Source organism: Vicia villosa, linkage group LG7, assembly GCF_029867415.1.
Source record: "Vicia villosa cultivar HV-30 ecotype Madison, WI linkage group LG7, Vvil1.0, whole genome shotgun sequence".
NCBI classification, from domain to species: Eukaryota; Viridiplantae; Streptophyta; class Magnoliopsida; order Fabales; family Fabaceae; genus Vicia; species Vicia villosa.
In genome coordinates, this window is record NC_081186.1 from 86,136,005 (window position 1) to 86,150,738 (window position 14,734).

At 33.8% G+C, this 14,734-nt stretch overlaps 1 protein-coding gene across 2 annotated transcripts in view; it reads left to right on the plus strand.

Moving 5' to 3' along the window:
* Positions 1–4,368: 4,368 nt before the first annotated feature.
* The window catches only part of LOC131621069 (dormancy-associated protein 2-like), an 88,916-nt gene continuing 78,550 nt past the window's right edge, over positions 4,369–14,734 (plus strand). The window contains exons 1-2 of one of the 2 annotated variants that reach the window (XM_058892279.1): positions 4,455–4,612; positions 4,737–5,292. In XM_058892279.1, the coding sequence (XP_058748262.1) occupies positions 4,501–4,612; positions 4,737–5,041 (417 nt within the window). In that variant the 5' untranslated portion in view covers positions 4,455–4,500 and the 3' untranslated portion in view covers positions 5,042–5,292. Of the gene's footprint in view, positions 4,613–4,736; positions 5,293–14,734 lie in introns of those variants that run through there. The other variant, XM_058892278.1, reaches the window with a different exon arrangement.

Here is a 14,734-nt window from a genome sequence, read left to right on the forward strand (position 1 = left end):
TATAATTACCTTACTATGTCCATAAATCAAGGACTCACACCCCCCACAACAATTCTAATAATTAAATAAATCACACAACATACGTAATTCAATAATTAAATTATAGTAAAACATCTAATTAAGAAATGAGGTGTTACAATCTGAGGCAGGATGTCACACACAATGTTAATACAAAGTGTAAGACAAGATGATTTGAATTAGCATGTGAACAATTAAATAGAGTAATAAATAAAATACAAAAGAAATGACTTCCGTCATTCAATGCAATTGTAACCTACACCTGGGCGACATTAACCCAATGGAAAGAAAGTTCATTAATAAAAGTAGTCAATAGGACATATTGTTGAACATTTGAATCCATACATAAGAGAGTGGGGTGAATTATGGAGGTTTGAAAAATGATAATTTGAAACAAAATTATTTTCTAAAATAGAGTTTGAAAATATTTTATTAAAAATGTTTCAATATGCAGTGGAATAAAAGTGGAAAAATAAAGGAGTTAAGGGAAGATATATAACGCGGGAGATTTCTAGAGGTTCGGTCTTAAGGAAGTGACCTACTCCTCTCCCCAAGAACTTATCTTGAGAGTATCTAAAAATTATTAAGAGCTTTTATAAGGTTAGGTTCATGAATACCTTTATACAAGGAAAATAAAGTTTTAGGTTAACTTCCAACCAAACGACAAACTGAGGTATGAAGCGGTTATTGTCATGCCAAAACAACGAACAGATCTTTAAGCAGTTAGTCTCTAAGCAAAATTGAGATTTTGCACATGGTGATTTCGAACCAAGATGGAGGTTTTAACTTGTTGATCTCGAACCTACTTAGATTTATATTGGCTAAACTCAAAAATCGGGTGGGATTTTATATCAGGGTAATCTCGAACTAGTAGAGCTTTTAAGCGGGTTGAGATCAAGAACCCTTGTGAATATTTTTCTTTGATTATTCTTCACGAAACCAAAAGGAGAGCTTTTTTTAACGGCACAACTTACGAACCAAACACAATCTTATACTGATACCCCAAAGTGATTTTTAACAGGTTTAGCTCCAAACCAAAACAATCACTTCCTAAGTAAGAATAAGTTACTCAAAAGGAAAAATAACTCTTGGTTTATTTTCAATAAATTCCTCACCCAGAACAATTCCTTGCTAAACTTAAAAACACTATCAAAGAACCATTACTAAAATTGTGAGAGAAAAGAAAACGATTTAGAGAGATTGAGAGACAAAGAGGAAAATGAGATAATGGATTGTTGGGAAAGAAAGGGAATCCCTATATATATATATATATATATATATATATATATATATATATATATATATATATATATATATATATATATATATATATATATGCCCAATAGATGATTCATTTTAGGAAATAATACCCAGGAAAAATAAATGTCTTAATTGATTAGCTAATCGATTAGGTGCTTGGTATAATTGATTATTGCTGTATATTACCACTCATTAAGAAACTATCATAATTGATTATGGATTTCATTCACCCTCATATAATTGATTAGTTATTTTTTCTAATTGATAAGACAACTCAAAAAAAATTTCTTAATCAATTTGACAATTTTCAAAACAACCGGTTAGGCTCCAAAAACATTTTTGGTGGTTTCATTTGAAAAATATAGGCTTCAAAAATATTTGTTTAGTGAGTTTGTGTGTGTGTTATCCATACTATTTATGAAAATATTGTTGTGTTTTTACAATACACTGATCACTTAGGCAGACACGATCATGCGAGCTTTCACACTTCCTCTCTTTCATACTCCGAAGTTTCAAGTCCTTTTTCCGAATATGTCAATCATGTAAGAACATCACTTGAATATTCTTATACACGAGGATTGATATACTTCAAGTCAGTTACCATCATGACAGAGTTGTGAAGATATCAATGGTGACCATAAGCCCTAATTCTTAAGTTTGATTCAGAGGAATAGCTCAATCAACTACTTTGTGCATCTTTGACCAATTGAATTAGATTTAGTACTTGCTTGTGTTCATGCGTTGTTGTCATCAAAACCACTCCAAGAGTTGTTACGTATTAAGGTGATTATACTTGCAAGCTTATAGTTCCACACATGATGGTCTTATCTAAATGATCTCTAGTTTAGATCCCTTTTCCAATTACAACACAGGAATTTCAACTCGAGCTCCCCTTGAATTTGAGATCCCCTCACATTCATTCAAACACCCTCTCAAGTGTTTGCAAGTTAGAACAATAAGAACGTGAAAAAATTCAAGAATACAAAAAAACATTATATCTCTCAATGAATGGTGGAGAATAACATATGATAAAGTTTAACACAAACAATATACGCCCCCTCTTTCTCAACCTGCAAACAACACGTTCAAGAACCCCGAATGTGTGTAATGAAAATACTAAACCACTAGGGGAAATCATATTTAGTAATTGAGTAATTGAATCTATAAGTTAGATCTTTGCGCTTATCTTATAAATGAGTGCAATTCATTAAATCATATTTTTCATGCATAAATCAAACCCTTAGGAAAAGTCAATGCAAATTGTTTAAGTCAATTAGTCAGATATTTGGTTCAAGAAACACATCAATGCATGGTTCCTATCATGCTAACTTTCAATTCAACCTTGAACACTTCACTTTTCTTATAATATCAATTTTTTAAAGTGTGATTCAAATAGAGTTCTGCATGATTCAAATTAATAAATGAATATACAAATTAGATTTTGGTTTTACCCACGGATTCGAATCACAGACTTCCCTAATTTAAATCATGAATAAGCTTGATTAGAATCACCCTAAAGGATGATTTGACTCATTCGTTCAATTTAAATTCTGGTTTTTGGTTCTGTCAGGGTGATTTGAAATGTAGAATTCTTTGACTCAATCAATGACTTGAATAAAATGTCCAGAATTTGAGTTTTAAGTTCTTTATTCATATCATTTCCTTATTCCACTCAAATCATTCACCTTACTATTGACTCTAATCAAAAGGGTGTTTTTACTCATTTTTAATGCTCAATCTCAAGAACATATGTAAATTAAATTATTTTTCTTTAACAATATTGAATCAAACTTTGAAAGATTTTCAAAAACCATGAAACCAACTTTCAAAGAACAATTGTCACAACTTTTGATTGCATATGAATTCATCTTCAACCTATAGCAATACTACCATGTTTGGGCTGCTTCTCAACTGTAAGGGAGTGTGAGATCTATCATACGTTGGGTCCATGCATTGTTAATGTTTGTGAAGTTTTCAAGTTTGAGATCGAGATTCGAATTGTGTGGGTTAGTTGGAATTAACATTCAACAAGAATGAAAAAAATAAAAGGGTTTTCTCCATTGAAGTCTTCGGTAGAACTAAGTGAAGGTTTCTATGGACAAAGTTGGGAATTTTTGTTTCTTCTGATAAACCAAGACCTCATATAAGGTACCAGTAGGGTCGAGAGAAGATCGATGCGGAAAAATGAATCTTGGAGCAGATTTTAAATCTAAGTATGTGGACATTTAAGACTGAGTGAAAGTCTTATGGAATTCGACTTTGTGGGCTAAATACAACAGAATAAGGACAAATTCAGATTATCATTGTTTAATTATATTTTAATTTTGACATTATCTAGTTCCTTGATTGAATTAAACACAAATTGTAAAAATAGAGTAAGACAACGATTTTCCAATAGTTTTCTATTGGAGACTAAATTAGGATAAAAGCAAGTATTAACACTGTTGCACTCTTTTCTGTACTTCTCTTTAATTTTATGTATAATTTGCATGTTAAATTTTTATATTGTTTTTGTAGAATTGCATATTGTTAGGTTTTATCTACTTAATGCGATTTTTGTGTGAGCGTAGGTCTCGAAGAGATTAAGTCATTTCAATCATCTTTTTGGTGATTATACCTATTTGCAACTTGTAATATTAGATTGATTTACTGATTAACAATATTCAATTTAGACATCTCATATAAACTAAATTTTTATTGGTCGGTTCATTGATTAACTAGAATTCTCATTGTTTCATATTTTAATGTATCGTCTGAACATTATGTAATTCGTGATATCGATCTAAAGCATGTTTCTTCGATTTCTCTTGTTCCATTTTGTAAAAAACTCCGATTTTAAGAAAAGTACATTTGAAACCGATCTTTTGTAATAAACTAAAAATATTTGTTTATTCTATTTTTTAACCTTATATACAAAATATTATGAAAATGATTAGATTATTTGGAATGCAGCTCCACGAGTTAGCTAGTCTGATCTAGATGTACTATGATTTCAACACTGTCGCTTTCCGCTAGTAGACAAGAACAGCAGTGCTTCATTTCACAGCCTCAGCTTCCGATCTTTATAAGTTTAAAGATAAGATTGATTTAATACATACGAGCTACCATCACAACTACCATTTAAAGATTCCGTATTGATTCCTACTTCCTTCCATTATAAATAGACCACACTTTCTTACTATTTTTCTCATCCTTCACTACCAAATATCACATTTCAGTACAATGGAATCCAAAAATGCAATCCTCATCCTTGGCCTATTGGCCATGGTTCTTCTTATTTCCTCAGAGGTGTCAGCTAGGGACTTAACTGAGACTTCCACTAATGCCAAAGAGGGTGAGTTAGTTATACATTATTTTTCATAATTTGAGCTTAAAGTATATATTTTTTGAAAGCACATTATATATGATCATCTATGACTAGGTTATAATTAATATGATCTATAATTAAAATATTGCAGAGGTTGTTGAACAATCAAATGAAGTAAATGATGCCAAATATGGAGGTTACGGCCGTGGTGGCGGTTACCACAACGGTGGAAGTGGTTACAACAATGGTGGCGGTTACCACAATGGAGGAGGTGGTTACAACAAGGGTGGCAGTTACCACAATGGTGGAGGTGGTTACAACAATGGCGGCGGTTACCATAATGGTGGAGGTGGTTACAATGGTGGTGGTGGTTACCATAACGGTGGTGGTGGTGGCGGTTACCGTGGTGGAGGTGGACATGGTGGACATGGAGGTGCTTCCAACAATGGTAACTGATAATATCAACGTCCTCAGTAATAAATATCATGAACAAATAATGTTGAGTGTGAAAAAAAAAAAGAGAGAGGTATAGATAGATAGACATGAATCTTTTATGGTTATGTATTATCTATCTTGCGACTCTATAGTATAGTTATTTCACAACTCTATAAATCACTATGTATAAGTTATGATGAGTTTTATTTCGGACCAAAGTGGTGAATCTGTACTTATCATGTGTAATATATCAAATTTCATCCTTGTTAGTACTTTGCCCCCTTTGAAATATATATATATATATATATATATATATATATATATATATATATATATATATATATATCCATTCTGCTGATTTCTCTAAGAAAATTCGTCCAATAATTAACAGAACAAGCAAATGTTGACATAAGGTGAGACTCTAAAAACCTGTTGCTTCGTGCAATATACAAGAAATTGAACTTCTCTAAATGGACATAGCCTTAATAGAAAAAGGTGTAAAGTTTGCCATCATTTACCACTAGCATTCCACCATCCACACACACAAACTTTTATTTTTTATTTTTTTTAAATAAGCAAATGGCATTAATGGGAGCAAAAGGGATGCTCCACCCTAATACAAAGAGGAAAACTCCTACCTCTCAAAACAGTCAAGAGGTCGAATATTCCATAAATAAAAGTTACAAAGATTCACCTTCTTATAATAATAAGAAGTCCACCTCCAAGAATTATAGATAATCTCAGACAGTTGAAAAGGAGCTGCGCGAAGAGGAGGGCGGGAGTGATTTGGGTGACAGTTTGTTGGTGTATATGGAAACAACGAAACTGTTTGATTTTCAACAATGGTGTTGTTGACTTAGATGAAATTGTTCACAATGTGAAAATGTTTACATGGTGGTGGTTAGCAATTGGTAACAAACAGAAAATCTACTGTAATTTTTATGAATGGAGTCATTCTCCTCTAGATTATTTGTAGTATTAAGGTGCTTAGGTGACTTCTAGTTGGAAAGGCTTGTATATGTCTGTAACTGGTTGAGAACTTTTAATTCTCTCCACTGTTTGTCTCTGTTTATATAAAAGATCATTGTTTATCAAAAAAAAAAAAAGATAATCTCAGACATACAGTCGGTAAAGCTAAACGACTCCTCCTTGAATATGACCGCATTTCTCATAGACCAAATAGACCAAACCGTAGCAAGCCAAATATTACCCACCAACGGCTTTGGCTAATATGCATAAGGATTTCCTTATGCACCGTGCATAAGCCTACATAAGTCATTGGAAATACAATATTGAGTATTGAGTATTGGGTATTGAGTGGTGAGTATTGAGTATTGAGTAATAACAATTGATGTCTAGAATTTGATCCAAGGGTCCATAATGATCTATGCATGGTGCATAGATTTTTATATATGCACGGTAATTGCACCCCCCACCAACATTCTCTAATTTAAACATGTGACCTTCCCACAATTGTAATAATAGTCTTCAAACTCCTCAAGGGTCAAATATTCGGATAATTCAAACCACATATACACCCTCCTCCAAATACGAGAAGTGATTCCACACGAGAAGAAAAGATGAGGAAGAGTTTCCTCCTTTACGCAGCAAAAAGGGCATATAGAATCCGTACCTTCCGCCAAAATGCCCCTTCTCACCAAAAGATCCCTTGTGGCTAAACGATTGTGAATAAATCTCCAACCAAAAACTAGAATTTTCGAGGGAACTTTGCTCTTCCAAAAATAGTTCAATGCCGAAACCTTGTTGCTATCCAAGGGAGAACCTGAAAGAGAAGCCATAAAAAGATCATAGCATGACTTAACCGAAAAGCTTCCATTAGAATTCAAGGCCCACGAGAAGCTATCTTCATAATACTCCTTAACCAGAACACAATTAAGGACTTCCAACAAACGCCGCAAAAAGACCACGAGCTGCTACCCGGGAACCAGAACAGCGCTGGACTCATCACTTCAGTTCTCTTACTATGATTTATCTACATATTCATTCCAACAATAATATTTATAAACCTTATTCAATAATTTGTTTATATTTTATTTATCTTTTATCACATGACAAAACCTTATCATCTATCACATAAAATTTGTATCTTAAACTTGTTCAACCAAATTATGGATGCTTAAATATTACATTCCATTTTTTTTTAAGTGCCGTTTTAGCAAAAAATTCTTCAACTAAAATAACGGATTATTAGAGTTACTTTTTCTATTATACCTTTATTTATTTTTCTCTTTTCAAATAAATTCAATCATACACTCTTTTTTTCAATAACGAATTGAAAAATTTGAGGTGAAGTTATTGAGAAAATAAGGATATAAATGACAAATTATAGTATTAAATTATAAAATGACACTTAAATAGGAACAAAAAAATTCTTCTAAAATGACATTTAAAAAGGAACGGAGGAAGTACATTTCATACAAATTTTATACAATTTATTGAAATTAAAATTAAAATTTTTATTTATTTTTAACTCATGCTCTAGGTGTCTAATATTTATCTTTTTTATACAAAATTAGTTATAGACAAATTTAATTATTATTCATTTTTGTGAAAAATTAATTAATCTTCCCATAACTTTTTTTTTCAAAGCTACTGAAACAAATATGAAGTTATTCATTCAATAAAAAAGAGTAATGATATTCATACACTCAATTCTCGTACCAATATTTACATCAAATACTATTCACCATATTTATACTGTGAATAATGTATTTTAAATAAAAAAATTGTTATGAAGACATGCACGTGAACAATAAACACTGATAAAGTTGGTTAATAAAATATAAAAAATTAGTTAATAAAGTGATTAAATTGGTTAATAAACGCTAAAATATTAAAATTAATTTTGTTATAAAATAAAGTTGGTTAATGAGAAGTAAACAGTTCGTTATTAAGGTAATAAAGTTGGTTAATTAACGCTAAATTATTAAAAGTAATTTTAAGTGGTAAAATGAAGTTGTTTAATGAAGTTTTAGGTTTTGGCTAGTGAAACTATGAAATTGGTTTACAAACGCTCAGATATTAAAAATTACCTTTAACAAGAAAAAATTTTGATTAATAAAATGTAAAATATTAGTTTATGAAATTTTGAATTTGGTTAATTACATAATTTTATATCGGTATCTCTTATAAAATATATTTCTTATAAAAAATATTGTTTACTATATAAATACATACAGTGAATAATATTGGGTGGTGAATAGTATTAGATATAAATATTGGTGTAAAAATTAGGTGTATGAACACATTATTCTTAATTAATTAATAAAAAGGAGGAGGCGACCGACTATAAAGGGGGAGGCGGCCGACTATAGCATGTGGTTCCCAATTTTATTTTTTAAAATTATTTTCTTTTTAAAAAAATATAAATTCCTTAATTAATATTTAATTAGGGTTTTAGAAGGTTATTGGGCTTTACTTGCATTTAGGGCCTCATTCTCATTCTCTTATATTTGCCATCCCACAATTTATTTTCCACACCTCTTTGTTTTATTTTGTATTAGGTTTAATTAATTAATTAAATAAAGTTAGTAAATTGATTTTATTAAATAATATTAATTAATTTGGCTAATTAATTTTTTTATTAATTAATATTTATTAATCTAATTAATTTAATTACTTTTAATTAGTTAGTTAATTGAGAACGATCAACATTTTTTATTAGGATTTTTTCTATTGCTTTTGCATTTTTTTATTCATGTTATTCCTCAGTTGACAAATTGTATTCCCCACCCAATTTTTTTATTGTTTGGTTATTTTCTTTTTTATAGTTGTTTTCTTATCTTGGTTAATGTTTAACTTAAGATTAAAATCAACCATTTTTCAAAAAGAAAGAAAAAAGCTTGATCTAACGTCAATCATTTTTTTTCAAATAAATTTAATTAAATGCCAAAATATTTGATCCAACATGAAGTGCCATTTTTTTCCGATTAATTTAAATGCTTTCATAAATTAATATCAAACGCTTGATTCAACGACAAACTATTTTGTACGCGAAAATTCTTTTCCTAAATAATTGGATTGAATGAACGAGTTGGATGTATGACTTACTTTTAATCAAATTATTCGAATACTAATGGTAATTAAGAGAGTTAGTTCAACTCATCAAATAGTAAATAGTAAACGAGCGAGCTGAACATACGTCAATTCTTCACACGAGTATTTGAGTATGTACTAATTATATAGCTAAATGGGTCATAAGCACTTAATTTAAAGACAAGCCAATAATAGTGGAGCATAATACTAATTATACTCCCTAATTTAAATAACAAGTCTTTAACTCTTTAACGGGGCCTTTCGAACTTACTAACACAAGCAATTGGTACTTGAGGCCTTAAAGATTTCCAAACTGTCATAAAAAACTTTTTAAATTCAATTAGGATAGTTAGTGATAATCCAATGTAACTAGGCTTATCACTTTATCATGTACTCGACTGAAGCTTGTATAAAAGCTCGGTTCACCATTTTAGTTCTATAAATTTGAAAATGATGAACTTGTCATTCTCTTATTTTCTCTCAGTAGTCATAACTTCCAAATTCTCCACGTTAACACAACTTTTGCATGAAAACAACTATATTATTCCAAAACTTTCGGATGATTCCGACCACAACAATATTGTTTGTAGTTTGTTTTTTCCTTCTAAATCTGTGAGATATTGGATCGAACTCTAGTATTGTCGAAGGGTAGCTTCTTGGTTCGACAGTTCGACAGAGTTAAGCATAAAGTCGAAGGATTGTTCACATGCTGGTGTCGAAGTGTGCATGCTGTAGTCGAAGATGGGTCTAGCATGCAGATGTCGAAGATGCTAGGGTTGTTAGCATGTTAAATTAGGTTTTAGTGTTTAAACCCTAATTTGTTAAGTTAGCTTGTTTATTAAGTTGACTTGTGTAATGGGCCTTGCTGAAAAAGCCCATTAGTTAGTATGTTAGGTTTTATTATAAATACCATACTAGTCTCTCATCATTGCTAAGCTGCAAATCCTAATTTAGGGTGAGAGAGGTTATTTGTTATTCTTGTAAACTTGTAATCTTGTTTTAAGAGAAAGTGAAAGAATAGCAGTTATAACCAATTCGTGTGTTCTTATTCTCTTCCCTAATTCCCTATTATACTTTGTTATTGGTATCGTTTTTCACAACAAATTGGTGCGGTGAGCGTGGAGAAGATGCCTTCTACAAAGTATGAGATTGAAAAGTTCACCGGAGTGAATGATTTCGGTCTGTGGCGCTTGAAGATGAAAGCCCTACTGGTTCAGCAGGGTTGTTTGGAAGCGTTGAAGGGAGAGGCAGCCATGAATGCAGAATTGACGGCAGCGGAGAAGACAAATATGATCGAGAAAGCACACAGCGCAATTTTGTTGAGCCTTGGTGATAAGGTTCTCCGGCAGGTATCAAAGGAGACGACGGCATCAGGGTTATGGGTGAAACTTGAAAGTTTGTATATGACCAAATCGCTGGTAAATCGACTCTACCTGAAGCAAGCTTTGTATTCATTCAAGATGATTGAAGACAAAATATTGGCTGAGCAATTGGATATGTTCAACAAGCTGATTCTTGATCTTGAAAATATTGATGTGAAGATCGATGATGAAGATCAAGCGCTGTTACTATTGTGTTCTTTGCCTCGATCACATGCTCACTTCAAAGAAACTCTCTTGTATGGAAGGGAGTCCCTGACGTTTGAAGAAGTTCAATCAGCCTTGTACTCTAAGGACTTGAATGAACGAAAGGAGCATAAACCTTCGACTGTTGGCGAAGGTTTGGCCGTTAAAGGAAAACTCTTACGAAAGGATGGTAAGTTCGACAAGAAGAAAGGCAAAAGCCAGTCGAAGACTTACAGTGGCGAAGCATCTGGCATTCGATGCTACCATTGTAAGAAGGAGGGTCACACAAGAAAGGTGTGCCCTGAACGCTTGAAATATCATGGAGGTAAGGATAATGGCAACGCTGCCATTGTTCAAGATGATTTCGAATCATCTGATGTTCTTGTGGTTTCAAGCAGTGACTCTAAGAAGGAGTGGATTATGGATTCAGGTTGCACTTGGCACATGACTCCAAACAAAGACTTGTTCGAGGAATTATGTGATCAAGATGGTGGATCAGTATTGCTGGGAAACAACAAGGCTTGCAAGATTGCAGGTGTTGGATCTGTGAGATTCAAGCTCCATGATGAGTCAATAAGGTTGTTGACTGAAGTCAGGTATGTTCCTGATTTGAAGAGAAATCTGCTTTCTCTTGGTGAATTCGACAAGAAAGGATATGTTTTCCAAGGAGAGAAAAGTATCCTAAGAGTCATGAAGGGTTCGAAGGAAGTCTTGAGAGGCGTGAAGAAACAAGGCTTGTATACCCTTGAGGCTGAAGTTGTAAGTGGTTCGACAAATGTTGCATCCACGAAACCTTTGTCGAAAACAGAAATCTGGCACATGAGATTGGGCCATGTCAGTGAAAGGGGTCTGGTCGAATTAGGGAAACAAAATCTGCTTGGTGGAGACAAAATCGAAAAGCTGAAGTTTTGTGAACCCTGTGTACTTGGAAAATCTTGCAGAGTGAAGTTCAACAAAGGCAAACAAAGAACACATGGATCCCTTGATTACATCCATGCTGATCTTTGGGGGCCTGCAAGGTGTCCATCACATTCAGGAGCAAGGTATTTTCTATCCATAGTAGATGATTAATCCAGAAAATTATGGGTATTCATCCAGAAGACTAAGGATGAAACTTTTGAGAATTTCAAAAGTTGGAAGACTCTGGTTGAAAATCAGACTGGCAGAAAGGTCAAGAGGTTAAGAACCGACAATGGCCTTGAATTTTGCAATGAGGCATTCGACAGTTTTTGTGCTGCCTCTGGTATTTCAAGGCATAGAACTACTGCAGGTACTCCACAGCAAAATGGTTTGGCTGAAAGGTTTAATCGAACTATTTTGGAGAGAGTCAGATGCATGTTGACTAGTGCGGGGTTAACAAAGGTGTTCTGGACTGAGGCTGTTTCGACAGCAACATATCTGATAAACAGATGTCCTTCGACAGCGTTAGATATGAAGACACCTGAAGAAGTTTGGTCGGGACATCCACCAGATCTCGACAAACTGAGAGTATTTGGCTGCGTAGCCTATGCTCACATTAGGCAAGACAAGGTCGAACCTAGAGCTCTGAAATGCATGTTCATGGGATACCCTGAAGGAGTCAAAGCTTATAGGCTATGGTGCCTAGAGCCAGGTCACAGGAGGTGTATCACCAGTCGAGATGTAGTTTTCAATGAAGCTGAAATGGCTTTTAAGAAAACTGATGATGTTGGTCGAAGTACAGAAACATCTGACGAAGAGCTGGAACAGGTAGAGATTCCTGTTGAGGTGGAGCATGTTGATGCTGAATTGCATATCCCAGATGAAGTCGAAGAAGAAGCAGAAGATGCTGAAGTTGAGGAAACTGACGATGACTACCTATTGTCGAGAGATAGGTCGAGAAGAGTCATCAAGCCACCTCAAAGACTTGGATATGCAGATCTTATAGCTTATGCCTTAATCTCTGCAAGTGAGGTTCTAGACGAAGAACCTAGAGACTATAAGGAAGTTATGAGGAGTCGAAATAAGACTGAATGGCTGAAGGCCATGGATGATGAGATGAAATCTCTTCATGATAATCATACTTGGGAACTGATCAAGAAACCTGATGGGGCAAGGTTAGTCAGCTGTAAATGGATTTTCAAAGTTAAGGAAGGAATTGAAGGAGTGACGTCGAAAAGATGCAAGGCAAGGTTAGTTGCAAGGGGTTTCACTCAGAAAGAAGGTGTCGACTTCAATGATGTGTTTTCTCCTGTTGTGAAGCATAGGTCCATTCGAATGTTGCTTGCCATGGTGGCACAGTTCGATCTTGAACTGGAACAGATGGATGTGAAGACTGCGTTCTTGTATGGTGATCTAGATGAAACGATCCTGATGAGGCAACCTGAAGGGTATGTCGAAAAGGGGAAGGAAGATTATGTGTGCAAGTTAAAGAGATCTTTGTATGGGCTGAAACAATCTCCTCGACAGTGGAATAGGAGATTCGACAAGTTCATGGCACGCATAAGTTTCATTAGAAGTCAGTTCGACCACTGCGTTTACTTCAGATTTCGACCTGGTAATTCATTTGTTATTTTGTTGCTTTATGTGGATGATATTCTCATAGCAAGCAACAGAGTTGAAGATGTTATGAGGGTGAAGGCTGAACTCAATAAGGAGTTCGATATGAAGGATCTGGGAGCTGCTTCCAGGATTCTTGGAATTGACATTCGGAGAGATAGAAAGAAGTCGAAGATATGCTTATCTCAAGAGGCATATCTACGGAAGATTCTTGAAAAGTATGGTATGTCGAATTCGAAGCCAGTTGTGACTCCAACAAACCCTCAATTCAAGCTGAGTATTGATCAGTGTCCCAGTACTGATGTCGAAAGAGCCTATTGTTGAAAGTATTTGTGGGTAAATATTTTCTGTAATATATCGTATCCACAGGGATTGGTTAATATCACTGCCGTTCTATAGTTGTTTATTTTGAGTTAAGAAATTTGGTTTGGTTTGTTTTATACTAGTAATAATATCAAAAGCAAATAATAAAATAAAAGCAAGTAAAGGACTTTGTGTTAACAAATAAAGAAAGATGTTGAGTCTTTAGGGTTCATCAACCTAATCCTATACAATTATCAATTAATTCACAATAGAACAATCCTTTGAATCATTATCTTCACTTATCCTCAAATAAAATTCCATGTCTGCAAATCAAATTAGATAACTTTTACCGGTATGAGATTCGATCTCTCCAAATCACAATAACGATAATAGTAATTAAGAACGATAATTATGAAAACCCAATTACAATTCCATCTCTGCAAATTGCAATTGAATCAATATAGTAACCTAGGGCAAAAGTTAAATCCTTTCTTTCGATCAAAGATTCAACAATGATGTAAATTAAAAGCAAGGTTTCTTATTGATAATAAATTCAAACAATTGTTCACAGGGATTAATCAATGGTAATGTATATTCATAGGTTAACTACTACCTTAGACTCAACAAGAGGGATTTAGCTCTCCATAGACATGAAGAACATACAAGAATCAATGGAGGAATTCATCTTCATTAATAGATTGCCTTCAATTGGTAAAGAATCCACCTTCTATTGTTATTCTCAGCTTCAAAATCAGATAGATCTCCTAATTTCGCTCCCACAAAGTATATATATCCACTTGGAAACTAGGGCTTTAAAACAGAACTTTTGGGCTTTTAACGCCGAGGCCGCGGCGCGGCAACGGGCTGGCGCGGCGCGCCCCTCGAACAGAAGTATTTTCGCGGCGCGCCTAGGAACTCTCGCGGCGCGCCCTTTGTACTTTCCATCTTTTTCTTCAGCCTTTGAGACTTCCAGCTTTCTTTCCTCCTCATGTTCTTCTTAAGTTCTTATTCAGCTCAAAACCTGCAACAATAACACCCACAAGTGATTCGATTTGCTTTACGCACGAACTAAACTTATTCAGTTCAATTCTTAATAAAAACCTATGGATTCATCACATTTTTGCATAGGTTTAGAGAAGAAATCACTTATATTAACACATGAATTTACCATTAATTTACTCCTAACAAACTCTCCCCAACTTAGAGTTTTGTTTGTCCCTAAACAAAATTACTTACCTCCAGCAAAGTTTACCGACAATCAAGCAACAAGTTT